The 27912-nt window shown below is 46.8% G+C and overlaps 4 protein-coding genes across 8 annotated transcripts; 3 read left to right on the forward strand and 1 right to left on the reverse strand.

Annotated features, from left to right (window-relative positions):
• The first annotated feature begins 5538 nt into the window (after positions 1-5538).
• Positions 5539-13398, forward strand: LOC121597555 (protein cramped). Of its 3 annotated transcripts, none has more exons than XM_041923392.1 (5): positions 5539-5954; positions 6535-9599; positions 9735-9842; positions 9936-10667; positions 10795-13398. In XM_041923392.1, the coding sequence occupies exons 2-5, from the start codon at positions 6885-6887 to the stop codon at positions 10888-10890; spliced, it is 3651 nt and encodes a 1216-aa protein (XP_041779326.1). In that variant the 5' UTR covers positions 5539-5954; positions 6535-6884; the 3' UTR covers positions 10891-13398. The 3 variants fall into 3 exon arrangements, with proteins under 3 accessions (XP_041779326.1, XP_041779316.1, XP_041779335.1); XM_041923382.1 differs by having other exon boundaries at positions 5539-5950; XM_041923401.1 differs by having other exon boundaries at positions 5539-5809.
• Positions 13399-14568: 1170 nt separating this feature from the next.
• On the forward strand, positions 14569-16735 carry LOC121594160 (syntaxin-4). The gene is made up of 6 exons (XM_041917184.1): positions 14569-15086; positions 15437-15535; positions 15619-15715; positions 15836-16087; positions 16170-16243; positions 16353-16735. The coding sequence occupies exons 1-6, from the start codon at positions 15054-15056 to the stop codon at positions 16671-16673; spliced, it is 876 nt and encodes a 291-aa protein (XP_041773118.1). The 5' UTR covers positions 14569-15053; the 3' UTR covers positions 16674-16735.
• Positions 16736-17015: 280 nt separating this feature from the next.
• On the reverse strand, positions 17016-19377 carry LOC121590232 (putative uncharacterized protein DDB_G0271606). Its single transcript, XM_041909719.1, has 4 exons — positions 18791-19377; positions 18365-18709; positions 17909-18307; positions 17016-17731 (listed from the first exon to the last, which is right to left on the reverse strand). Exons 1-4 carry the CDS (start codon positions 19085-19087, stop codon positions 17114-17116), a joined length of 1659 nt encoding a protein of 552 aa, XP_041765653.1. The 5' UTR covers positions 19088-19377; the 3' UTR covers positions 17016-17113.
• Positions 19378-21919: 2542 nt separating this feature from the next.
• LOC121591530 (interferon-related developmental regulator 2) lies at positions 21920-27791 on the forward strand. 3 transcript variants are annotated; one of them, XM_041912158.1, is made up of 3 exons: positions 21920-22002; positions 23549-23711; positions 25353-27791. In XM_041912158.1, the coding sequence occupies exons 2-3, from the start codon at positions 23684-23686 to the stop codon at positions 26630-26632; spliced, it is 1308 nt and encodes a 435-aa protein (XP_041768092.1). In that variant the 5' UTR covers positions 21920-22002; positions 23549-23683; the 3' UTR covers positions 26633-27791. The 3 variants fall into 3 exon arrangements, with proteins under 3 accessions (XP_041768092.1, XP_041768081.1, XP_041768101.1); XM_041912147.1 differs by lacking the exon at positions 21920-22002 and adding an exon at positions 22009-22923; XM_041912167.1 differs by lacking the exon at positions 21920-22002 and adding an exon at positions 22009-22112.
• Positions 27792-27912: the final 121 nt, after the last annotated feature.

Here is a 27912-nt window from a genome sequence, read left to right on the forward strand (position 1 = left end):
ATACCACCCGCACTAAAGCAAGTGACCCAAGTGCAATTTGCTCGAAATTGTTTTTTCTATATCTGCTCGATTAGTACTCGATACGCCTGAAATTGTGGATTTGTGTGTGATCAAGTGTGTTGAAAGGGCTAAGATTTGGTGAGTTTATAAATTAGTCTTTCTTCTATCCATGGACGATGCAAACGAGCTGATTTTACATTCGTAGCTTTGATTTTTTTTGGTAAATTTGCTTTTGAAATTTTGTGTGACGTTATTTTATAAAAAAAAACCGATATTATTTAAGTACAAAATGGCTTCATGACCAACTATAACTATAGAAAACATAATTTCCAAACAAATCTAGAAGAAAAACGCGAAAAAGCCGAATTACAGTTCATTTTAAAGGCCTTTTTCTAAATTCCCTTAAACTGGTGCAGGGACCCAAATAGCCAGAATTGTTTAAGCAGCTCATTTTTGCACGCTAAAGATCGATGCTCTAATTCGCCTTTTGCAGTAGATAAACAGCATCAAAGTTCTATGTGGGTCTTTCAAACAGCGCCTAAGCAGCTTCCTTATGCCACGATGCCAGGGATTATTTTTCTTTGTGTTTTATTTTCAAGCAAGCGTCATTGATGAAATAAACAACAAGATTTGTTTCGTTTAAACACATATGTATATTTTTAAATCTTTTGTATTGATGAATTACACAAAATTTTACACAATTTACTGATAATTCACAATCACTTCACTCAATATTCATTCTTCAATTAACGAATCTAACTTGTGCAGCAGCAATGAGATTATTGCCGGCGTCCGTCTTTGACACTTTGACAAGAGCCATCTCGTACCGATGTCATGCATTAAAAAGCTATAAAGTTCCACCAAGTTCGGTACCCTTTCTTAACAAGCATTCAAGTTCCACCATGAACCCTACACATAGTGCTAATCAGCCGCAAAGTTCCAAAAAGTACCATGTCCCTGTTAAAAAGCTCCATAGTTCCGCAAAGTACCGTCTATCTCTTAATCAGCCACAAAGTACGACATCGGAACGATTTTTCGTTAAACAGCCCTAAATCAGCTTTAAAGTACGAGCTGGCTATTTGGGAATGTTCGACATCGGACCGATTTTTCGTTAAACAGCTCCAAATCAGCTATGGAGTTCTAGCTGGCTATTTGGGATATGATTAGATGATTAGATGAAACTTGTCGAAACGCATTGCATGAAAAGGACAGCAATATAATGATGAGTTGTAATACGCCATCTATTGAGCAAACCAATGAAGCTATGGAGCTTTCGTTTTTTTCTATGGATATTTGATTTTCCAGTCGTTTAAGCTTAATATGTGGCGCTTGAGCACACATCAGGCTAATCAGCTGCAAGGTTCCAAAGAGTGCCGAGAGCTAGTTAAAAAGCGCCATAGTTCCGAAAAGTACTTCTTATCTCTTAATCAGCCACAAAGTACGACATCGGAACGGTTTTTTGTTAAACAGCCTCAAGTTAGCTATAGAGTTCGAGCTGGTTATTTGACATACAGCGCGCTCTCTCGAACGACCGTAAACGCTTCAATCGATCAAGAGCTTCGATCGGTTCTTCGGACGTTTCTGCTCGCTTCTTCTACTGGTTTTGGCGGAACGCGAGCTATAAACCGAGCTCAAAAACTGCTCGATTTTGTTGTGCGGGCAGCTTTGGGGCCCCTACGTCCATCCTTCAGGGGACCCTTGTCGCTAGTACTCTGTCCATACAGTATACATGTAATACATACGGCATACTACCCAAATAGCCAGAATTGCTTAAGCAGCTCATTTTGGCACGCTAAAGATCGCTGCTCTAATTCGCCTTTTGCAGTAGATAAACAGCATCAAAGTTCTATGTGGGTCTTTCAAACAGCGCCTAAGCAGCTTCCTTATGCCACGATGCCAGGTATTATTTTTCTTTGTGTTTTATTTTCAAGCAAGCGTCATCGATGAAATAAACAACAAGATTTGTTTAGTTTAAACACAAATTTATATTTTTAAATCTTTTGTATTGATGAATTGCACAAAATTTTACACAATTTACTGATAATTCACAATCACTTCACTCAATATTCATTCTTCAATTAACGAATCTAACTTGTGCAGCAGCAATGAGATTATTGCCGGCGCCCGTCTTTGACACTTTGACAAGAGCCACCTCGTACCGATTAAAAAGCTATAAAGTTCCACCAAGTTCGGTACGCTTTCTTAACAAGCCTTCAAGTTCCATCATGAACCCTACACATAGTGCTAATCAGCCGCAAAGTTGCAAAGAGTACCATGTGCCTGTTAAAAAGCTCCATAGTTCCGCAAAGTACCGTCTATCTCTTAATCAGCCACAAAGAACGACATCGGAACGATTTTTCGTTAAACAGCCCTAAATCAGCTATAAAGTACGAGCTGGCTATTTGGGTATAGACCAACGATCTACGGGGTCCCCAAATTGGCGGGGCCCTAGGCGACAGCCTACCCAAGTGACATTTTCGAGCAGATTGTTAGCGTTTTTCGAGTTGCTGGAAGCTTAAAGAGCAGGCTTAAAACTGGCTTAAAGAGCCCAAGTGACATTTTCGAGCAGATTGTTAGCCTTTTTCGAGTTCCTACAAGCTTAAAGAGCAGGCTTAAAACTGGCTTAAAGAGCAAGCGATATTGCAGAGTTTAAGCTTATTATAACAGTTGAAACGTCAGAGTGAAGCGTTTTTTCTGGTGCCATTTTGAGAATTGTCATCACGTTGTGCACAAGCTACCGACCCAAAACAAAAAATTCGTACTCTTCAATCCATACCAAACAAAAAGTTTATTATAAAACACTTTTCATGTTGTTTTCTTGGTCCATGCGTTTCACCGCTATTCTGATACTCCTAGATAGATCGTTTATTTATTCTTACTCAAGGTTTTGGTTGTTGTACACTGAGGACAAAACGGCAAGCTTCTTGTTTGTCCGGCTTCTACCGAAGTTCTGACATTAACTTCAACGCTTCAACACATCGTTGTTCACTCACACATCTATGTTTTCAAGCGTTTATATGAGGCAATGGGTTAAATCGAGCTGTTCACGAGGAGTTTAAGCTAAAAATGTAGAACAGTTGTCACCTGGGCAAGCGATATTGCAGAGTTTAAGCTTATTATAACAGTTGAAACGTCAGGGTGAAGCGTTTTTTTCTGGTGCCATCTTGAGAATTGTCATCACGTTGTGCACAAGCTACTGACCCAAAACAAAACATTCGAACTCTTCAATCCATATCAAACAAAAAACAATGTTTTACAGGGTTTTACAAGTCAGAATAGAATGTCAGCAAAACAATTTCAGAAGCTCAAGATGCAGTTTAGCTGTCAAAAGTTGTTGTTTCACCGCATCGATGCTATTTTCAATAGCGCAATTTGATTTTTAAATCACTCAAGTTGGTTTTTTAGAGGCCTTTCGCGTCGTTTTGCAAACTAAATCACGTATTTTGATATTATTTGTATACAAATCATTTATTTAGTGCGTTTATAGCGTTATATTTATGAAATTTTACGTATTTATTGTAAAAAATAATATTTTCTGTGCAAAAAGCTACGACCCAAGTGCCACAAATCCACTAAACGACCACTAAACGGCTTCTAAACGACTCAAGTTCTCTACCTAAACGGAATATAGAAAGACTTCGTTTAGCAGACGCCAAACGACTCATGCATTCTAAAAATAGCAAAAAAGCTGGTGGCGCTATCTGTTGGTGGGATACCCCAACCAGTTGAGCTTCATCGCTTGGAGGAGAGCTTTCTCATTTCCTCTGTACTGTTGTATGGTTTCGCATTGAAGTTATGCATCGCTAGAACTAGAACGGCGATACGATTGTTTAAATACTAAACTCCAACGGAAACCACCAGCACTGAAGCAAGTGAGATTTGAGCAATGGTCATTGGTGTTGATACCCACGTATCTAACCACACGACCATTTATATAGATTTTTGCTCAGAAAGTTAGAAGGCTATATAGGTCATAATAAAATGCAACTTGTCGAAACACATTGCAAGAAAAGGATAGCAATATAATGATGAGTTGTAATACGCCATCTATTGATCAACCAATGAAGCTGTGGAGCTTTCATTTTTTTTCTATGGATATTCAATTTTCCAGTCGTTTAAGCTTAATCTGTGGCGCTTGGGTAATCGAAGTTGAAGAGTCTAAATCTATGATATCGTTTTTTATTTGAAAAAATGTTCGATAATGTATTAATTTTACACAAAAAGTCGTTTACACGATATAGCCCAAATAGCCAGCTCGTACTTTATAGCTGATTTAGGGCTGATTAACGAAAAATCGTTCCGATGTCGTACTTTGGGGCTGATTAAGAGATGAAGCGGTACTTTGCCGAACTATGGAGCTTTTTAACAGGCACATGGTACTCTTTGCAACTTTGCGGCTGATTAGCACTATGTGTAGGGTTCATGGTGGAACTTGAAGGCTTGTTAAGAAAGGGTACCGAACTTGGTGGAACTTTATAGCTTTTTAATGCATGACATCGGTACAAGGTGGCTCTTGTCAAAGTGTCAAAGACGTACGCCGCCAATAATCTCATTGCTGCTGCACAAGTTAGATACGTTAATTGAAGAATGAATATTGAGTGAAGTGATTGTGAATTATCAGTATATTGTGTAAAATTTTGTGTAATTCATCAATACAAAGGATTTAAAAATATACATATGTGTTTAAACGAAACAAATCTTGTTGTTTATTTCATCGATGACGCTTGCTTGAAAATAAAACACAAAGAAAAATAATACCTGGCATCGTGGCATAAGGAAGCTGCTTAGGCGCTGTTTGAAAGACCCACATAGAACTTTGATGCTGTTTATCTACTGCAAAAGGCGAATTAGAGCAGCGATCTTTAGCGTGCCAAAATGAGCTGCTTAAGCAATTCTGGCTATTTGGGAGATATTCAATATCGGGTAGTTGTGGAATCTTTGGAAATTTGTGTGTAACGGTTATCAGCTCAGAAATTCAAAAATATACATCAATTTCTTCTCGATGACAACTTTTCAATGTCAAAATCAAAATCGTCGTATCTGCGAATCGTCGTAACTCGAGAGGGTCGTAACTCGGGGGACGCCTGTACTTTGTTGAAGGAAATTTTGACAGATGTCGAACATGCTTTGCTGAAAGGCATTTGAATTTGTGCTGTACAAAGCTCGTTACAAGCGTTCCCAAACGCCCTTTGAGCAAGGCGAAAACAGGGTTCTTATCAAATCTGGTCTCTTTAAAAATGTTACAAATTGCTTACAATCTGGTTGAAATATTGTTTTACTCTCTATTCAACACTTTTGTTTTTTGTTTGCTTTGAAATTGGCGGCCAACACATTTCTTTGTTTCACTCCCTCTTTGTACACATATTACCTATATATGGTATCAAGTTTTATGTTGTCCTTTAATTCTATTTTATTCAAATCATGCCAGCGATTGGGCCTTCCGTCGCATTTGGCAAGCACTCGTTACATTTTCCTCGCAGCAGCACACCGAAAAAAGCTGTTTATTATGACGTTTCCCGTTTTTTTTTTGACAACACCGAGCAGGCACACGAAAGATTCAGCCCTGTTGTGAAGTTTGCAGGGCAAAAGAGTTTTCCCCCCGAAACACAGCGACAACACTGGCGCAGGCCGAACGCGAAGTTTATTTTGTATCAATATTTGGCTACTCGATGCGACACATTTTTGTTGTTGCTTTCGTCTAGCTTGCTAGAAAGGCAGTGGAGGAAGACGGTGGGAAAATAGGGGTATCCTCCGGTCGCGCTTGCAAGCAAAATAAAGTCCATCCGGACGGATTCGTAACACGCAGCTGGTAAAAATAAGTTCCCCTGCTTCCAACTGCACAAGCAGCGACGAAAGTGAATCACCGAAGCGAACACACTCCGCCATTTTTCGGTGGGAAATCGCAGTGCAGAATCAGAAATATTGTTGGTTACGGCGTGATAAGCTGCGTGTATGTAAGAGTATTCAGATCCTAGGGAGATCGAAGAGGCTTTTTTATTTTACTTTTTGGTGTCCCAGTGGGGCCAGCGAAAATGGAGCACGGAGCTGTGTGTACGTGTGTGTGGTGTATGTGTGTGTTTTCTCCCCAACTGTTGGCGCAAAACGCCCTGTTCTCATCACACTATCAACGAAACATTTGAACTATTAAAAAAATGTCCCAAAATACCGATCGTCAACCCCCCCCCCCCCCCATTCGGATCGTCAATCAAATATTTCCACCCGCATCAGGAGAAATGAACGTGCGGACAGACTCTCTGTTCCTTCCGTGCCGTTAGTGGCGCAGTTTGCCTGCTGCCAATTCCACATATAACCTCGATCAACGTCGGATAGACGAGTAGCAGCAATCATTCTACGATATTTTGTTACATCACTCATCAGCAAAGTGGCACAAGCGGCGGATGCAGCCTAACATTATGTTGGACTGGCTGACGTTACAATCCAACAGCATTAACGCTCCCCCAATAAGCTAGAATAGAACGTCCTCGGAAGTGTTGTACCAATAATTAATAGTTTTTTCCTCTCTCCTTTTTGTAGATTTGTACCATCTGGAGTCTGGAACAAGCGGGTGTGGACATTTTAGCTAAAATCGAAACAGAACTGTGTGCATCGGAACAGGTGGCCGCTGGACCAGCGCCCGTCAACGAGCAGTGGCGTATCGGGACCGGGAACCAATGTAAAGCGGATATCATCCCGCTCTGGAGCAAAGCATCTCGACGCGGCACGGTTCGATGTGTATCGATTGGAGCAGCGAAAGAGAATGCTTCACCGGTGCCGTGGCAGATCGACGGTATCGTGGCCAAGGGCGCCCATTGCGGCCATCTCTGCTGGACGCTGACACTCAATGACACGCACGCGCGCCTGTACTGCTGTTCGCGCGCCAAAGCATGTACGCATCCGGGAGCAGCAACTGTTTTGCGGATATAAGCAACTTCCAGGAGCTGCGCTTTACCACGCCCGCCACCGTGCAGGAGCTTGACACGGTCGAGCTGAACGAGGCCGCCGATTCGCTGGCAGCCCATGTCTCGCTACATTTCTCCTCCCCGGGCACGTCCCCCAGGAGCAGCAGCAGCAGCAGCACCAACCACACCAATGCCAATGCCAGCATCAACACGAGCGTTGCTACAGCCAGCACCATCAACGGGTATCGGGTACCGGTGGACGATGTGGTGGCAGTTACCTGCCTACTGCCCGACAAGGCGATCGCGTACGAGCTGCCCAAATCACCGGATGACCAGCAGTACGAGCGGAGCTACACGCCGCCCGCCCACGACCTCGGGGCGTCGGACACCGGCGTCGGGCCGCCAGCGAAGCAGGCGAAAGGGCCGATCGCCCGCAAGCAGCACGGGGATGCGCGGGTCTGCTGCTTTGCGCTGCCCGTCGCCGAGGAGCTGCTAGGCTCGGTCACCACCTTCTACCCGTCGGGCGATCCGGAGAACGGGCAGACGCTGCGCACGAGCGCCCGCGTCAAGTACAAGATGCGCATGGACTCGATACGCAGCAGCACGCCGCCGCTCGCCGAGCGGAAAGACCCGGCCAAGCCGCTCACCTCGACGCTCTCGAAAACGCCCAGCCAGCCGAAGCAGATGCGCGTCGTGTGGAGCAACCACGACAAGAACCTGTTTTTCGAGGCGCTGAACGAGTACGGGAAGGACTTCGAAGCGATCCTAAACTATCTGAACACGAAGAAGCGCCGGAAGGATAATGGCGAGCAGCAGGTGTTCAAGTCGAAGGACGTCCGCAACCTGTACTACCAGTTCAACCAGAAGGTGATGAAGTACGTCCACTTTTCGGACGAGGTGCGGAAGGAGGTGCAGGAGCTGTACGCGCTGATCAACTACGGAGAGATGCGGCGGAAGGTGCCGTTCCAAAACAAGAAGTACTTCCACAAGCTGAAGGATCTGGTGTACAAGGGCTTCACGACGGTGCGCGAGAAGGGAAAGAACATACGCATCAAGACGCCACCCTGTCGGGCGCTGCGCAAGCTGAACCAGCTGGAGGAGTGGCAGGAGGAGATTAAGCTGCCGGCGAAGGTGGACGTACTGCTGAAGCCCTCGTCGATGGAGGCGTGGGGCCGGGTGCAGTCGCTCGCGCAGAATCCTCGCGTGCGCATCACCGTCACGATCCAGAAGCGGCTGTCCGCGTTGCTGCAGCTATTTCAGCAGAAGTGGCGCGCCCAGGACGTCCGGCTGGTCGATCGGCTCGACGAGATGAAGCGGCTGTCCGGCACGGTGTCGTCCAAGATAATGCGCCAGCGGTTGCAGCACGAGATACAGCTCTTCTCGCAGGTTGAGATTGGTGCGGCCGGCGCACCACTGTTACGCTTCGTGCCCGCCCAGAACGTCGTGATCCATCGGCCGATGATCAGCTTGACCGACTTCCAGAGCAACACCAGCATCTGTCTCAACTCGTACGAGCAGCGGATTGGCGTCGCGGTGCCGGGCGAGACGCTCTGCACCGGGGAGAAGCTGTCGGGTGGGTGCAAGGAGCGGCTGCCGGCTACTGGACGGCGCCAGCGCACGGACAGCAGCTCGGAGAAGGTGGGCAACGAGAGCAAGAAGCTCAAGTACGATGAAGGCGGGAAGGAGCCGGGCGACGAGAAGCCACCGTACGGGCTGGAGCTGCTGCCCCAGGACGGGCCGGCGTTTGCGGAGCACTTCAAGTCACCGAACGCTTCGAATGAGTCGACCGAGCTGAAGGATTTCCTCGGGTACGATGGAGACCACTGCGGGCCGTCCCGGGCGGCCGACTGTGACGTGCTGCTCGGGGCCGGGCGACAGAGCGACAACTCGAGCGATGGGTTCGCGCTGCTGGACGGGGAGCTGGTACCGAGCGCCCGCTACCACCAAGACACGGCGGAAAGCTCGGCTGGCGAGGAACCGGTAAAAAGCTCGGTGGGTGAGGGTAGCGGCCCCGGCGGTACCGAGATGGGGAGCAGCAGCGAGCAGACGTGTGTTACAACTCTGACCGTCACCGCCACTACCACCACGACCGCAACCACCACCACTACTGTGACGCTGAAGAAGAAGAAAAAGTACCATCGGCGGAAGGGCGAGATGGGCAAGCCGAACGCCGCCACCCTGCCGTCGGCAAACCAGTTCCGGCCGCTCGTGTCGGAGGAACAGATGCAGCGGATACGAGACGGGTGGACGCTCGGGAGCGTGGGTGATCTGACGGTCGGCGATCTCTACATCATGTTCGGGACGGAGATGAAGGTCGAGCTCGAGTACGACTGGGTGCGAGAGGAGACGATCCAGCGGGCTGCTCCGGTGGTGCTGGGGCCGGAGATGAAGGAGTGTCTGGCATCGCAGGGCTCGTCATCGGTCGAGGAGCGCGACTCGCCGAGGGAGCTGGTGGATGACGGTAAGCCCACGTGCGCACTAGCGGACCAGGAATGCCGAAACCTTGAGCTCCCGCCGAGCGCCGTGGACGAGGAGCTGCAAGAGGCCACGGTAAGTGTGAAGGAAGAGGTGAAGGAACCGCGAGGCTGCCCGGTCGACACGATCAGCCAGCGGCTGAAGCACCTGCTCTTTCTGGCCAGCCTGGCAAACAAGGACACAAAGAAGCGCACCGCCAGCGGTGCTGCAGAGCGTAAACCAAAGGTACGTAACGGCTCGCGTGTTCGCAATCGTGCGCTACAAGTTGCCACTGGAGCGACAAACTCGCCATGAGCAGCCCGCACTGTTTGGACTTTCGATAGCGTTAATTAAAATTTCAATATCACTTACCAATTGCAGCGAGCGGAAGGCGATGGCGGCATCATGTCGACGCAGGACGACTGTCTACAGTTCAAGCATCCGATGCTGCCCGTACGCAACCCCATCAACCATCTTGTGCCGGATCTTGTAAGTACTGTGTAGTTTCCCATCGACCGGCTTCCGCCTTGTGCTGCTCCGTCAGCATCTGACCATGTCTCCCCCGATTCCTTCCGATTGCAGCACGTTCCACCCCGCTACAAGCAGTCGCGCTGGTGGCGTTCGCGCGTCAACCGCCAAACGCTTCACCCACTTCTACCGAACATGGTGCGAGTGACACCCTCCGCAACAGTTACCTCAGCATCCTCATCTTCGTCGGCGGCTGCTTCGCCGGGTAGTTCGCAGGCAGCAACCTCACTTACAGCCCCGGTAGCTCCGGCTGCCCCAATAGTACCGGTTGACGCAGACGGAGTCGAAAGCAGCACTCCAGCTGAACCGTTGAAACAACATGACCAGCGCCAGCTATTCGGGAAGCTGTCGCAGCTGCCTGCGCCGCAGCGCACCAACGTCGTCACCTTCGACGAGCTGACGCTACCGAACGACCTCACTAGCTACACGCATCCAACGTCTTCCATCGTGCCGACCCCAGGCAGGAATGGCAGCAGCACCGTCCCACCAGACGGCGAACTAAACACGCCGGTCAAAAAGCTGACCGGCGAAGTGTTGCCGCCCGACCTAAGCCTCAGCCTGTTCGACCTCTCCCTACCCTCCACCTCCTGCTCGATGATGGCGAACCTGTTTCCCGATCTCGAGCCGTCGGGCAGTGGTGCTGCCCCGTCCGGAGACGCCCTGGCTCCGGAGGCGGTCATTGACGAGAAAATGGTCGCGGCGAATCTGAGCGAACTGTCGCTGTCTGGGATATTCACCAGTCTCGAACCCTTCCCATCACCGGTCCGTCCACCAATCGATCCGGATGTAAGTTTTGAACCCGTCACGTGTGCGGGTTTGGGAGCAGCACATGAATTACCGACCTCTCATGCTCCGTCTCTCTCTCTCTCTCTCTCTCTCTCTCTCTCTTCCTCTCTTTATCTTCCTCTCTCAGGTGGACATGACTATGATGAGCGAAAGTACCGTCGACTACATAGCACGCTTCCAGGATATTGCGGAAAAGTTTCGCACCGAGCAGCACCATCCCTAGTCTACGGGGCGGAGGGTGGCGGTACATCGTGTGCGCCTATCGCCCATCAAGCATCTATTCGTCCCACTCAGGCGTGAATCTCACCGTGCAGTGATGCAACCTGCGCGGTTGTGCGAAAATGCAGAAAACGAACAAAACGAAAAGCTGCCCCTATACATCTTACATGGAAAGGCCTGATTTAACGTAAACATGCCGGCGCGAGGAGGCGTTTTGAAAAGAGAGTAGCAGCGTGGACGCTTCACCAGCGACATCGACAAAGTTTTGGGCCAAAAACGCAGCCAACAATTGCCTGTTTTTGTTTTTTATTTTATTTTGGTCTATCCTGAAAGCTTTATGTCTCATTCACTGTACAATTTTCAGATAGTATTGTGTGTTTAATTTTGCTTATTTAACACACAGGTTGGAAGGACGAAGGATTCTAGGGTTGTTGCGCTATAAGCTACAGTGAAGGTCACCTAAAGTCGAACACCTCAATTTTCACCTTTTATATGACTTTGCGGCACCATGGACAGTTCCCTAGACCACCTCTAAAACTAGTTGATGGACCTTTAATACCTGATATCAAATGGTTTAAGACCAATATGGTGTTCAATATTGGCATGTTACGTGGTCATTTTGCTATTAAATGAAGACTGTCCGGCTTTCAGTGGACCACATAAATTACATACCTTTTATCACATTTGTGAATGGTGTGAAAAGATTTTAAAATATATCGGTCGGATTTTTTGCTTGTGCATAGCTCAAGATTGTCCTCAAAGACGTGTGAAGAAAATTTTCGGATAAGTGGTCCAGGTCCAGGTGAACTGTCCATGGTGCCGCAAAGTCAGAAAAAAGGTAAAAATATAAGGTTTCCGACTTCAGGTTGCCGCCACCGTAAATGTTTTTATTTTTCGTACCAAGCTGTATGTTGTCACCGTACTATTTCGACCACTGAAGGAAAGTTAAATCATGATCGTAGATATTAAGAGACATTGAGTCAACAAAAAAACTCTTTAATTAGCATGATAACTAGTTGTAGAATTACGACCATAACGTTAGAAACAAATTAAGTTCCGTAGTATCTTATGTATAGCCTTAATTTGCTTGATAGTGTTATTTTCTTGTTGTTTAAAAGTTTTTTTCAATACGTTTCGGCTAGAAGAGAGGAACTTGTATATCACGAATTAGGATAGGGAGTAGGGCTTTTGTGTAGTTAAAGGATTACCCAGCGCAGTCACGAATTCTTGCATTCTTTAGCCATGATGTTTATTTTGTTACCTTTTTTTGTTTGTTTTTTCCCCTATTTTTTCGAAAATAACGTTGGATGAAAGAGACGACCTGTATATCACGACACAGGACAGGGAAATTGCACTATATACGTAGTTACACGATTGCTTAATACACAGTAACGAATTTAATACCAATTATATCTTCTTGAAGCGGTGGTGCGGGGAGGAGTTGTGCCCCCACCTGAAAGCTATACAAAAGTATTACCAATTAACAAAACAAACAAACAAAGCGGGACATTTCGAGACTGAGATGACCCAATTATATCAGGAGTTTGTAAAGCAATAGATTTAATAAGCTTTAACGGAATAACGGGGCGTCACACACATGAGCAGGCAACACGTACAGCCGTGTACAACAACGGAAGGCAGTTATTTGTTGGCGTATCTCGTATTCGACGAAACCCTCTCAAACATTAGGCTATGTTATCTACGTTGTTGTATATTGAACGCAATGCAACAGAATGGCAGCAGCTGCAGCACACACCTTGTTACCGTTTTGTCTTGTTCGCTTTTTTTCGCCGGAAGCCCGGTAGGTCAGCACACAACGATAGAGGGAAGGGTTTGTCCTTTCTTTTTTTTTTTTCTTAAGAAGACAATTTATTTAACAGGTTGACCCTCACTGCTTTGCAGGTACAATTTATAACATTGTTTGCAAGTATATTTCATTTGAAGAAGGAAAAAAAGCTAATTCAGACTGGTATTAGTATTGATTTATGAACCAAGGGTTAAGGCATGAATCGGAACAGCTATCATGTTGTCTCTGTGTCTATAAAATCTTAGAAGTGGAAAACCAAACGTTTAGGTCATAATTGTGTTTATACGTGTCATCATGAGCATCTGAGTTTAAAATGAGTCAATTTTACGCTTCTCTCATACTGATAAGCTTCTCTAGTTGTGTGATATTGCTATCGCTATGCTCACGGAAAATGTTGCTATCACGGAGGAAATCCGGGGGGCATGGCGTTCAACGTGTTAAAGCTTCTGTCTTGAGTTTTCTTCATTGGGCGACTGTGTGCACAGCACGGTAAATTATTGACCTTAGGGGGTGCGCTTCAGAAAAAATGAGTTGTTGAGGATTCTTTTTCCTTCTGTTTCGACGATTAGCTGTGAGGGAAAAGATATTGGAAGAGGAATATACCAGGAACGAGATGGCAAAGATGTACAGAAAGATCCATTTATTGTGAACGGAATAAATACAACTTTAAAAAAAATAATTCATTCAATCCCCTGATGCAACCAATCTGTTAGGCTGGTGAGTTCTAGTAGTGTTGGGTACATCCGATTCAAATTCGTGCATCTCAATGAATCCTTGAAATGAATCACTAAATCTGAATTTTGGCTGCAAAGATTCATGAATCTCCAAGATTCATGACTCTCCAAAGATTTATGAATTTCCAAACATTCATGAATCTCCAAAGCTTAATAAATCTTCCAAGAACGAACGAATTTCTAGGGATTCATAAATTTCCAAAGATTGGTAGAGCTTGATCTTCTCATTATTTTTCTTCTTGGCGTAGCATCCTACGTAGTCATGCCAGCCTATATAGGCTTTCGAGACTTCTTGGCAAGTACCAAGCAGCCGGATATTGTGTTTTGCTACGGGAAGGCGGCTCATGCATAGGCATGTTTTTAGGTGGCACCGCGCAAATTCAATATTTTGAAAATCATACATCTCTAAAGATTCATGAACCCCTGGAAAGATATGAATTTTAATAAATTAATCTTTGAAGATTAATTTATCTTTCGAGATTCGTGAGTCATTGGAGAATTATGAATCTTTCGAGTTTGGTGCATCCTTGAAGATTTATGAATCTTTGAAGAGTCGTTCGAAATTCGAATCACGCTTCGCTGAAGATTCATATGAATGAAACTGAATTAAAGATTAAAGAAACTCAACACTAGTGAGTTGCGTTGGGCTGTTAAAGGTGCATGGCGAATGGTCACTGTAAAAAACGAAGAAGGAAATTGGGGCTTTTAAATAGCATTTATAAGCATTTTTTAGTAAATCTTTATTTTTCATCCAATAATGTTTTTTGGATAATCTTTTTTTTTTCATCTTTTCCAGTTGGGAATGCTGTGTGAAGTTTTTTTCCCTCCTTCGTAAATTCGGGGAAATGAACTACAAAAAAAAAACACTCACACCTTCGAGGCAACCCCCACGTTAACGACGGTATGTGTGTTGGTGATGGTTGCGCTGTGTAACGCGTACTATCTTATCGCCGCTATCTTTCCTATCGATATGTGTGTCTCGCTGCACTATCGTTCTCAAAAAAAAACTAATACCGCGGTCCGCAAACCAGAAAAAAGTGGCTGGAAGAGAGGAAGAGTATCCTGGGTGCCGGGGGGGGGGGGGGGGAGCGATCGCACCGTATAGCGACACATATAGGATGGCGCGCGCGAGCACGAGACACATGTAGCGCAAAGAGCGCAAGCATGTGCGTGGGGCTTGCGTGTGTGCGCGAATGCGCGACCCTTCACGTACGTCGCGCATACACGGTACTACGGACTGGTGGTACTGGTGGCGCGTGTGTTGGTCTGTGTGGTCGTCGGTCTCGATTTCTGCTCCGCTATTAGCGGCTTAGTGCTAACGGTGGTTCGTCTCGGTGTGGATCTCGGTACGGTCGTTCAGCTTTTCTCGCCCTGGGGCAGGGGAGAGAGGGAGATGAAGGTCCCGATGACAACGGTCCACCACGGTTCGCGCAGTGCCCTATGAATCAGCGCTTCACACCGCATCATCAATCAAACTTTTCCAAAACTCTTCCACTGTCGAGCGAATAGACTCTGCGAATAGTCAAATGCTTCTGAGCGGCGGCGTAACGGCGTAACGTCCTGCAACGCACGCATCTTCAGTATCCGTTCACCCCGACGCGCTAATCGAGCGATACAAGGGCCACGATGGTGAAGGACCGCCTGGCCGAGTTGAAAGGCGTAAGTGCAAAGAAAAAGCGAGAGCAGTGAGAGCGCCTGCAGTTTTGCGAACCGGTTCGTGTCCACCGTTCTACACACCGGATGTTCTACACTCCCACTCCTCGTTACTGTTGAAACGTTTTTCAATTAGTGCCAATTAGTGTCCATCGGTCCCGGTGTGGTTCGCAACGGTGCGGTTTAGTTTGTTTTTTGTTTGCCTTTTTTCCCCCGCTATCTAGTTTACCGACAATTGAATCGCGAATGCTTCGAACGACGTTTTGTGCACTCCAGATATACACAGTTCAATCAGCTAATTTGCGGGTGGGGGTGGGCCTTGGGTTGTTCTCTGTTGTTTCATTTCAACACCACAGAAAAGTAAGTACGCGAATCAAGGGACGCAGGATGGGGCGTCCGAGGTGGCCATGCCGCTCACCAGGTCACAGGAGGAAATTTTTGAAAATCTCGAAAAAGTAAGCCTTACGCATAGCACCATCCCAACGGCGACGATGGAAGAAGGTTACTAATCATGTGTACTAATTGCTGTCACACACAGTTTGCACAGCTCACTGCCTGGATACAGACGATACGAAGCAACATTGCCCAAATGCGGCAACAGATCGGGTCCTCAAAGTTCCACTACAACGACAAACGTAATAGTGATTGAATCGTGGCTTCAGAGCCATGCTTCACAAAAGCCTTAAAATCGTGCCAATTCTCACCATTGTTTTTTCGGGTTTTTTTTTTGCTACTTCCAACGCGCCCACGTACAGCCATCCGGGACCAGGTGGAGGAAAGACTGAAGGAAAACAATCAGCTCTGCCAGCGAATTTACACCACGATCCGACAGCTCGAGTCTGAGCTCGGAGAGGACTGCATCCGAACCGGGGTGCTGTTTCGCATCAAGAACACACAGTTCCTGGTGATACGGGACGACTATCTCAGCGCGTACCGGGAGCACGAGGAGTTCGTGGCGTACTACGAGCAGCGCATTATGGCTCTGATGAAGCTGGAAGCAAAAGCAAGTAAGCATTCGTTTACACCCTCTGCTGTATGGAGCTATCAACCTTCATTGACCGACGGGCAATTCCAACTGTGTTATTGTAGTGAGCTACAACATCACGGACGATGAGGCGTTGGAGCAACTCACCGGCAATCAGATGTCGCCGTTCGTAGGCAATGTAAGCAGCAGACCTAGCATGTCCATTAGAGAATCCCTATTCAAATCCTAGCAGTATTCGGTAAAGCATTCGATTTTTCTTTCTCTCTTTTCTCAACCACTGTATCCAGCTGCTGGAGGAAACGGAACGGGAGCGGCAAAAGCTGCGCGACATCATGACCCGCCACAGTCAGCTGGAAGCGCTCGAGAAGTCCCTAGTCGAGGTGCGGGACATGTTCGTGCGCATCTCGAGCCTGGTGATGGAGCAGGGCAGCCTGGTGCAGGTGATCGAGTACCACGCGCAGCAGGCCACGCTCAACACCGATCACGGTGCGCACCAGCTGCAGAAGGCGCGCGAGTATAAGATCAAGGCGCTCAAGAAGCGCACCTGTCTGCTGATCTGGGTCAGTACCGCTCTCGCGGTGTTGCTGTTTTTGGTCATCGTTTTCTAGCCCAAACCCCGCCCGTCTGCCTTATTTACATTTACATCTCCGCAGCTTTTGTGCGAGACACAATTTATTCACAGTGGGACACAGTCACGTAGGAAAACGCAGAGTTTTTCAAAAGCACATCGCTTACTTGACTTGTCGTGGTTGAACGTTAATGTTACAATGAATGAATTATTTGATTAATTTCTCGTACTGTACATCATCTTCTATTTCAACATAAAAAAATCCCCAAAATTACAATGATCTTTAGATGCTTCATAAAAAAATACAAAAAAAAAACAGAACAATCAGTCCTGCAATCCTCATTTTTTCGTAAAGTTGGAATCAAAAATAAATTATACACACTTTTGAGTACCGTATCGTAAAACGCGCGTCGCTAATACGCTTATGGTCCTTATGCACCCGAATCGCTCGACCACTCAGCTTTGCGCCATCTTCCGCGACTAAACGTTCATCAAGTTCAAATCGGCCAGCGATACATCGGTCACAAGATTGCCGGCCGCGTCCTTCAGCTGGTCAGCTGCTTCGACCGATGACGAGGAGGAGGGGTTGTTGTTGAACATTTCGATCGGCAGCTCACCCTCCGGTATGACCTGCGGCACGATCTGGCGCGACTGCAGATGCCGCTCGAGCTCCTCCTTGGTGATCTCCATCGCTACCTCGTCAACCGACACGTCCAGGTCCGAGTTGGAGGTGGAGGTGGCCAACAGTTCGGTCGGCACCTGGGACATCATGGATAGCGGGAACTGGTACGCGCTGCTCGTTGCCGGCTGCTGCACGAACGAGGGTGACTGGAAAAGGATGTGCTGGGAGAGTTGCTGCAACTCGAGCTGGTCGATCTGCTGCTGCCGGATCTGTTCCAGTGGGCTGTCGATGTACTGTTGGATCGGGCTGTAATTGTACTGCTGCTGCCCCTGCTGCTGTTGCTGCCCCTGCTGCTGTTGTTGTTGTTGTTGTTGTCCTTGTTGCTGCTGCTGTTGTTGTTGTCCTTGTTGCTGTTGTTGTTGTCCTTGTTGCTGTTGTTGTTGTCCTTGTTGCTGTTGTTGTTGTCCTTGTTGCTGTTGTTGCTGCTGTTGCTGTTGCTGTCCTTGTTGCTGCTGCAGCTGTGGCTGCGGCTGTTGTAATAGAGGTTGTTGCTGTTGCATCAGCTGTAATTGTTGCTGTTGCTGAAGGATCTGCTGCTGCTGCTGCTGCTGTGCTTGCAGCAGCTGTTGTTGGGTTGGCATTAGCCCTTGCACTTGCACCTGCTGCTGCTGTGTCGTTTGCAATAGCTGTTGCGGCGGTTGCATCAACTGCTGGCGTTGGGTCTGCATTAGCGGTTGAGGTTGCTGCAACGGCTGCTGCTGCTGGGCTGCCTGCAGCAGCTGCTGCGACTGCGGTATCTGTTTGATCAGATCCATGAGCTTGTCCTGCTGCATGTGCAACAGCAGCCGGTCTTCCGGGGTTAGTTGGTCTAGCACATCCTGCGAACTTTGGGCGAGCTGTTGTGATTGCTGAAGCAGCTGTTGCTGTGGCAGCGGTTGCGGAAGGGACAACTGATGTGGCAACTGCATCAGCTGCTGCTGCTGCTCCTGCTGTTGTAGCTGCTGTTGCTGTAGTGCCAGCTGTTGTTGTAATTGCTGCTGTTGTTGATGTTGCTGTTGTTGTTGTTGTTGTTGTTGTTGTTGTTGCTGCTGCTGTTGTTGTTGTTGTTGTTGATGCTGTTGCTGTTGCTGTTGCTGTTGCTGTTGCTGTTGCTGTTGCTGTTGCTGTTGCTGTTGTTGCTTTTTGGTAATCTTTTTGCCGCGACGCGCGGTAGTGACCGGTGGTTTCATTTGCGTGGACGTACTTTGCGAAGTGGACGGTTCGACCTTGCGCCGCTTGGGTTGTACCTCGACCCGGGCCGAATCTTCCGACTCGACCGTTTCGTCGCTGTCGGACGATGACAGCACTTCCCGTTCGTACTCCGCCAGCCGGTCGAGCAGGAAGGACCGATCGCGCGTAATCTTCAGCAGCCGCTTCTGGTTGGCTCTCAGGTTGTTCTGAAAGAAAACATTCTCCTACCAACAGCGGTGAAGGTGGGGGGAAAGTAGCACATTCGATTAGTTTCCGTGTTTCGAGCAGCGCCATGTGCCGCTTACCTGTATCAGTATCTTCACTTTTTTCTTTAGGTCGCTGTACATCGTCCGGAAGTCGGTGACAAACGTGACCGACTCCTCGTCATCGCTCTCGTCCTCGCCGCCGCTGCTCACGTCCACAGCCGAGGCCGATTCGGTAATCAGCGTGGGAAGCGGGCTGCCCCGCGGCGCCGTTGATTCTTCGCTCAACATCGACATCAGCGGGTTCGGTGGCTGCGGTTCCTCGTTGAGCATCGACATGAGCGGGTTCCGTTGCTGTGCTTCCTCGTTCATCGTGCGGCAGTACCAGCCCTCCAACATACTAGCCGCAACTTCTCGAGCCAGGGGGGAGGTAACAGTTGATATTGTTAATGTTATTGTTAATAACAGTTAATGTTTCGTCTTTTCCGGCCCGTAGCCAAAACAATGCGAACGATCCTTAGCACTGCTTTAGCTGGGCATTTAGTAGCACTTTGCAAACGGAGTGAGTTCACCGATGCAGCTTTAGCGCGATTCGAATCGTTCTCGCTGCTGTTTTTTTTTTGCCTTACAAATCCCGGTGCTCGGGTGCGGGCCAGACTGTGTAGGAACAAGGTTCCGTAATGAAGAACGATTTGACAAATAGCCAAAAGTTCGTTACAGACAGTTTGACAGCTGAAAGCCCTTTTTGATTCAAGTTTTAAATATGATTACAGTGATGGATATCGCAAGAAAATTGTCAATTGATTCTTAAGTTTCACTGGATAAGTACGTACGAATCTAGTAAAAATAAAACTTTGAGGATTTCATGAGTTTTCCTGGGCTTTCTGCTGTCAAATTGCATCCAAGATGGCCAATCCGATTTTGGCTAATATCTAACCCACGGTACATTTAGGAGATCAGGTGGTAGAATCAAAGCATTTTGACAATTCGTCATTTGACGTAAGGTCCCCAGTATTCAAAGTTTGTTTACATTTATTTAATTTGTTCAATTAATTTATCTACCACATTTTTTCGATTAAATATTTTTCAAAAAATATTTTATGCTTTGTGAGTCCTTATTTAACATTGAAACTCAGATTGAGGTGCTAGTTCGTGTTATTACGTATATTTATTGTATAATTCTTTGTGTTTTCCACATGTTTGAGGATAAAAACTAAGAAATCAATTATATTTCCTATTTTAACATTTATTCCTCAGTGTCTACGAGACACATGGACAATTTAACCTTTGAGTTGGCAACCGGATACCCGCCCAAGTGCCACAAATCCACTAAACGACCACTAAACGGCTTCTAAACGCCTCAAATTCTCTACCTAAACGGAATATAGAAAGACTTCGTTTAGCAGACGGCAAACGACTCATGCATTCTAAAAATAGCAAAAAAGCTGGTGGCGCCATCTGTTTGTGGGATACCCAACCTGTGGAGCTTCCTCGCTTGGAGGAGAGCTTTCTCATTTCCTCTGTACTGTTGTATGGTTTCGCATTGAAGTTATGCATCGCTAGAACTAGAACGGCGATACGATTGTTTAAATACTAAACTCCAACGAAAACCACCAGTACTGAAGCAAGTGAGATTTGAGTAATGGTCGTTGGTGTTGATACCCACGTATCTGACCACACGACCATTCATATAGATTTTTGCTCAGAAAGTTATAAGGCTATATAGGTCATTATAAGATGAAACTTGTCGAAACACATTGCAAGAAAAGGATAGCAATATAATGATGAGTTGTAATACGCCATCTATTGATCAAACCAATGAAGCTGTGAAGCTTTCATTTTTTTCCTATGGATATTCAATTTTCCAGTCGTTTAAGCTTAATCTGTGGCGCTTGGGCGGGTATTTTTTTCAGCTTCGAACTGCAATAACTTTTGCTTCATTGCTTTTATTGACCTGAAATTTTCCGTAGCCTCCCAACTTATGATTTTTTGGTGCATAAGTTGTAATTTTAAACAGCCTGTAAGTATTTTATTTTGATTTTTTTAACTTTACCACGTAAGTTGGCAACCAGCATACCCGGGTATTCCATACATTTTGTATGGAGAATGACGTTTCTCTTCTTCCTCTTTTCGTATAGTGCTTATTTTCGAGTCAAAATCAAGCGATTCCAAATTTCAATTTGACCGTTATTTTTATCAAAAAAATGAAAAAACTTAAGGAATAAATGAAATAGAAGAGAATATATGGTCGGCATTACTTGCTTACGGCATTAAAATATAGAAAGCATTGTTTACCTATGAAAATCGTGATTTTTTTACATCAAAACGTGTGGAATACCCGGGTATGCCGGTTGCCAACTTACGTGTGTAAATCTGGTTGCCAACTCTACGGTTAAATGAGATTATAACTCTTACTCACATTATTTTAAATTTTGTCTCTAAACATATCTTCAAATATTTAGTTAATATATTTTATTTTTTCTACAAAACCAATTTTTTTTTTCTTTGGGCTCAACAACCGTTGCCGGTCAAGGCCTGCCTGTACCACACTACTTGTGGGGTTGGCTTTCAGTGACTTTTTGGATTACCCCCCCATAGCAGGATAGTCAGTCCCACGTATGGCGGCACGGTCTAGTTGGGGCTTGAACCCATGACGGGCATGTTGTTAAGTCGCACGAGTTGACGACTGTACAATGAGACCGGAACCAATAGACATGAAAAAATGCACGCAAAAACCATGAAATCTATTCTATTTGCTATGCCTTGTGCAAGGTGGAATATAGAGGAGGTGTCTTCTGAGCGTTTGGCATGTTGCCATTTTGAGATTCAGTTTGACAACAGCCGTCGATATTTGTTTACAGGCAGCAGCTACATTATAACGTGTAAAATGTCGATTTATGGAGTGTGGATGCAAAATACGAATTTTTAATGCTAAAAAAATGTGTATTAAACGGAAACAATTCATATATCATATCTAAATACCAGCAACATTCGTCGCATTTGACAACTGCCGTCGATCCTGGTTTTGTGCTTTTTTCTAAAGCCTCGATGCCCAATTGTTCTACATGACGACACCTCCTTTCTACCCACTTTGGCCTTGTGTGCGAAAACCATTGGTTGACGATTTTAAAATGACGTAAAATCCCTCAACTATGGCGATCCCCCAAAGGCCCTTTTCCACCACCTGATATTTTTAATCCACCTTGATGTCAAGTGACGAATTGTCAAAATGCTCTGACCTTCCCCACCTGATCTCCTTAATCCACCTTGTTGAGAACACACACGCGCACTGGCCTTGCGAGTTTCCCACTATAGTACGTATTTTTCATCGTTTTCATTTTCGCAAGTCTACCGATTAGTCATCAGTGGTGAAGTGCTGGGATAATAAAGAGAACCGATACAGAGCCCCCCCTCCCCGCCACATGTGTGAACATATCGTGAAATTGGGCAGGAACAGCGACACGCAAGCAAAACGCACCCAAAACCGTGGACCTTAAAATCTTATCGATTTTTTTTCTCCAATTCGTTTGACTTGCTTCTTCCGCTTCCACACATCATCACCCTTACCAGTTCATACCACATCCACACAGTGCATACATCGGACGATAACCATTAGTGTGTACTACTGGGCAGCGGTGGCAACGACGGGAGTGTGCGCCTCGAGATCCCTTCATCGCATCATGCACTGTTCATTATTTCATAACATTGGCCACGATAACAATTACTCATCGCTGCTGCATTGTTGTGCGGAGGAGAAGGAGGTGCAGCTGAATCAATGTGTGGCCGAGCTCGCCAGCAGCGTGAACAGTTCGGTGAAGCTTGTTGCGAACCGTGTCGAAATCGACGACGCTAACCACTGTCTTATAAAAGGGAAGCGTTCCTGATCACGGCCACCCAATATAGAGACACTGGGGTGTTCCGGTTGCCAGCTCTAATAATAAGCGAGAGCGCGCGCACACGCTTCCTGTACAAATTCACCCTCCCTCTCGAAACCATCCCCAGATCCTTTCCATAGCGTCCCCTTACGGGAGTTTGCGATTGTTTGTTTCCGGATTGTTGAAAAGAAGTGTGTGCTTGTGTGTGGTTAATTGTAATTAATTCGCGAAAAAGGCCAAAACTCTGCCCAAGTTCATATCAGGGGAGAAAAAAACGCTTTCCTCCGTATAGAGTGATATCAGTGAATTTGTGAATTTGTGTGTGTGTGTCTGTTGTTTCCGGGAAAGCTTTTTTTGTAGGTGGGTTAGAACACAGCTGCATCCGTTTTTGCGGAAGGGGAGCTGAGTAGAGTATTCCGATTTTCTCAACTACCCCATCCCCACCCACCCCCGATCGTGGTTCCCCGTTGATGACACGTTTTTGTTTTCCGTTGTGTGTCTTGTTTTGGCGCAGAATCAAACCCCCCTCCCCATCCTCTTCCTTTGTTTTGCGGAAAATGCAATACCACCTTCCCACCTCCCTCTCAGCACCCTTCCTGTCAACCTTTCACACATGAACTTTAATAGGACACGGCGAAGCGCACTCTTCACGGGTTTCCCGATTTCCCTCAACGTTCGTGCCCACGCTTTCTAACCTCAAAAATTTGGCTCTGCTTGCCACTACCCTCTCTGCCTCTGCTTGCCAATTTCATGTCCCCCGTATTCCCATCCGCAGCCCAAAAGAAAACTAAAGACACGACTTGCACTTCTTCCAACCCTTCCTTTCCCTTTTTGTCTTATGCTTCTGTTTCTCCTCTTTGCGTTTCTTTTCCTCATCTCATCTGACGTATACGACGGGGTATCATGAATTACATGTGCCGCTTGTGCACTGTTTCTGCTACAACTTTGCCTAATGTTATGGGGTTCATATTTATGTATCTTCTAGGAAAGCGAATAGGGAGTGATTTTCATCTTTCAAACTTAGACGGGAAGAAACTTCCCCGTCTCAAGCTCTCGTCAATCAGCCACGAGTCGAGGAATTAAAATCACACCAGTGCACGACAGACGTACGCAATCAACCATGCCACGAAATAAGAAAAAACACGCAGGTGTGTATTGGTTTCACAGCTCCCGCTGTATTTGTAGTTGTTCTTTGTGAATTCACGAGGTCGCACACATTTACCAACGATGATGCCCCATTTCCCGCAAGGGTAGTGCGTGCGCTGCACCGCCCTACACACACACACACACACACACACACACACACACACACACACACACACACACACACACACACACACACACACACACACACACACACACACACACACACACACACACACACACACACGCACGCACGCACGCACGCACGCACGCACGCACGCACGCACACACATACGCACACGCGCGCATACACACACACGCACACGCGCGCATACACACACACACACACACACACACAGTCATACAACCGTGTCACTTCCAATGCGCGTTGAAGAACGTTACGTCCTTGAGCACAAGCGTGATCCAGTGGTGGGAAGGTTTGTGGCTTACCTCGTTTTGGAATGCAAACTAGTGACGTGCACACCCACGACTCCGTACGACTCCGGACGACTCCGAACGATTCCGAACGAGTCCGAAAAAACCCGGACGACTCCAGATTACCCTGACTACCAACGACAACGGACGACCCCGAACGACTCCGCATGACTCAGCCCGATTTCGGACGATTTCAGGCGACTCCGGAGAATGCTGGGCGGAACTATCTTCCGGAGTCGGTTCCGAAGTTATCGGAGTCGGATCGAAGTCGACTCCGGATTTTTGCCAACTTTACCCATCACTAAATGCAAACCTTGCGAGGTGCTTGCGTGTGGATTCCGTGGCCTCCGCTTACTTCCTGACCGTTTAAAGCGTGATTTGAAAAGCGAGTTTTGTTTTGCTTCAAGGACCGCCAGAGTTACAAGAAACAAGCTAGATCAAGCGAGTCTTTTTTTCCTTCAAAGCAGTATCTTTACCCCGAGAACAATACCGCTTGCTTCACTGTCGTCCCAGAATATCGCTTAAAAATCAGAAAAAGCTTAAAAAAACAACAAATAAAAATATTTTCTCGTTGCCATACCTCTACGCACACACCTGTTCTAATGGCGCATTAGTGTGTGTTGGTATGTGCAACATGGGGGATGTTGTAACTACATAGCTGTTTTTCGATGCATCATTTCTCACTCTGGGTGAGGAGGGGGGCCTTTTTGTACATCTGGGTTTATCCGCTGTAGATCACGAAGTCATGTATTGCGCGTTAATTTGTGTTTAAAATAATTTAAAACAAAGAGAATGATTCTTATTTCGGAATCGCATGTCGTTTTTATTGAAGAAACGCAAAATTAAATCAATTATTCGTGATACACAGGTTTGTAACATTTCGTTTGATAAGTTTAGTCACCAGGTGATGTAATTTTTTCGAATGATATTTATGAAGTGTGAAAAAAACATTGTTAAAAAATCAAATTAAGTTTGTCTGAAAAGATGAAAATCATTGGGAATTGGGAGGGAAGAAAGGAATGGGTCACAAGGTGAGAGCGATGCAAGCAGTTTGCGTGATAAGATAAGTTCCGCACAACAGCTAAACACAGTAGCTGTGCACGCGCTTACAGTTGAAATTTAATACCTTCTACCTTTCTCTCTCTCTCTCTCTCTCTCTCTCTCTCTCTCTCTTCTCTCTCGCTTTATTTTCTTCCCCTTCATCTCAATAGCCGAGCAGAGCAATGATCTGTCTGACGACGAAACGTCAAACGATAATGCGAGTACGTACTCGTGCCATTCGGAGACGCAGCTAGGCGACGGTGGCGGTCCGAACGGTAGCGTCGAGTCTAGCGAACCAGGCGAATCGGCCGGTGTGGAGAAGTACGAGGAGAAGCTGCTGCAGGCGATCGAAAACGCGTCCGACAAGGCCCAGCAGACGCGCATCAATGCGTTCCAGACGATCAACGAGGTACTGGTGCACCACTACATACCGGACTTTCTGGACGACCGCAAGGTGACGGTGATGGACGCGGTGGAGAAATCGCTCCGGCGTGGCAAGGGTGTGGAGCAGTCCTGGGCCGCCCGCATCATACCGCTGCTGGTGATTCAGATCGAGGCGCTCGAGGACATTGTCGAGCTGGTGACGGTGCTGAAGCCGGTCTTGCTGAGCACGGTCCAGGACGGGTCGGCGGCGTACGATGCTCGAGCCAAGTGCTGTGCGGCGCTCGGACTACTGTGCTTCGTCGGGGTGGACGATCTGGGTGAGATACTGCCATTGATGAAGGTGCTGCACAGCATTTTCGCGGGCAGCTTTCTGAAAGGCGACAACAGCCCGAGCGGTGCGAGCAATGAGGCCGGTGCGCTGCACAGCGCAGCTCTCAGCGCGTGGTCGTTGCTGCTGACGCTGCTGCCGCCGGGTGAGTTTGTAGCACTGCTGGGCGGCAGTGCCGGTGCCGGTGTGGTACCGTCCGTCCGCCAGCTGGTCGGTATGATGCAGAGTCCGATATTGGAGGTACGCATGGTGGCCGGTGAAACGCTCGCGCTGATGTTCGAGCTCGGCCGGCATCATGACGACGAGTTCCTGGAGGAGGAGCTGCCCGACCTGATCGAGGCGACCCAGAAGCTGGCGACCGATGCCCACAAGTACCGGGCGAAGCGGGACCGCAAGGTGCAGCGGGCCACGTTCCGCGACGTGCTACGGTATCTGGAGGAGGACATTTCGCCCGAAATCAGCATCAAGTTCGGGCGGCAGCTACTCGTGCTGGACACGTGGGCCATCCATCATCAGTACACTTGCTTGCGGACCGCGCTCGGGTTCGGCATGAATGTGCATCTGGCGGAAAACGCGTTCGTGCGCGAGGTGCTCCAGCTCGGCCCAAAGGTGGACGAACCGAGACGCCCGTACCGGTCGGAGAAGGCGGAACAACGGTTTATCAATGCGGCGGCGTTCAAGGCGCGCACGATTTCGCGCGGCAAAAATCGAGACAAGCGTTCGTTTGCGCTCAACTAAAGTGGATAGCGCTGCGCCTGGACGTTTGCGCTGTTAAGGATTTTCTGGGTACGATTGCGCAGGATGTGCCACTTTAAAGCCACACCTGTTGCTCTCTCTCTCCCTGTCTCCCTGCCTAATAATTGTCATAATTAACAGGGATTGGTGTTTGGAGGTAGCACTCCGGGGATGGTCGTCCTCCGAAATCAACTCACCTAGATAATTGTTACGATGCCGTCACTGGACACACAATCAAGGGGTCGAACATTTGGCTTAGCTCGATTGTTTTTTTTAGTTTTTGCTATACTGTTGCAGGTAATAGGTTTAGTGGTTCATCTCGTCCCTGCTCATCCCGTCAGATTTATGAGTACCTTCGAAACCACGCGAAGGTGAAAAATAGCAAAGCTGTGAGCGGCAAGATTGTTAACAGGGTGAAGTTGTAATTTTTGTTTTGTTAAAGATGTTTACCGATAGAAAAAGGGAAAAGCAGCAGTGCTCAACGGTTGCCTACACCTCCGATGCGAATTGTAACATTTGCTCGTGGCCAAGTTGACGGCTGTATATGTGCATTGAAAAAAAAAGAAAAAAAATAGTAAAACCTTTCTCGTGGCTCCTTTCTGCATCACCAATCTCTTCCTCCACTTAACACTCCCGCACGCGTATGTGCTTTCTGTTGCCTCTTCACATATATTAGCCCGTTAAAGGAAATTAGCAAATTGACTAGATGCTAACATAGTCGGCTAGACGAGGAGATGTATGTTAGCGAGCGAGCGAGCGAAAACAAGAAGGTAACTTTTCCCGCATCCGATTAAGTTTTTCGTTAACGTGTGTGTGTGTGTTAGGAAAAAAATGATAAAAATACCAGCAGCGACAGAAAGTGAGATGAAATATGTTCTCTAAAAACATTTGTGTAAATAATCGATTCTAACGATGGTAAATAGCAAAAAAGAAAAAAAAGGATTGTCAAAGGCAGATGCGGGGCACTAGTCCAGGAGAAAAACAAATGTGCACGCGCGTTTGTAGGACTCCTTGATAATTAAACAATTGAATAAATGCTAAAGCACGAAACGCTACAATAGGAAGAGAAGAGGAAACGACATTGCGAACCTACGATTTAAATATGTATCGGAAAATGCTCATTAAATTTTATCTTACGGGACGGATAAAAACCAAAACTTTATGTTTACGTTGTAAATTTCTTTTAGAACAAAAAGAAACCGGAATGATGACCGTCAGAAGTTGCAAAAATTCTTCTTAAAATGGTAATAAATTTGCAATAAATAAGAGCATTTAATTTAAGC

This window comes from Anopheles merus, chromosome X, assembly GCF_017562075.2.
Source record: "Anopheles merus strain MAF chromosome X, AmerM5.1, whole genome shotgun sequence".
Taxonomy (NCBI): Eukaryota; Metazoa; Arthropoda; class Insecta; order Diptera; family Culicidae; genus Anopheles; species Anopheles merus.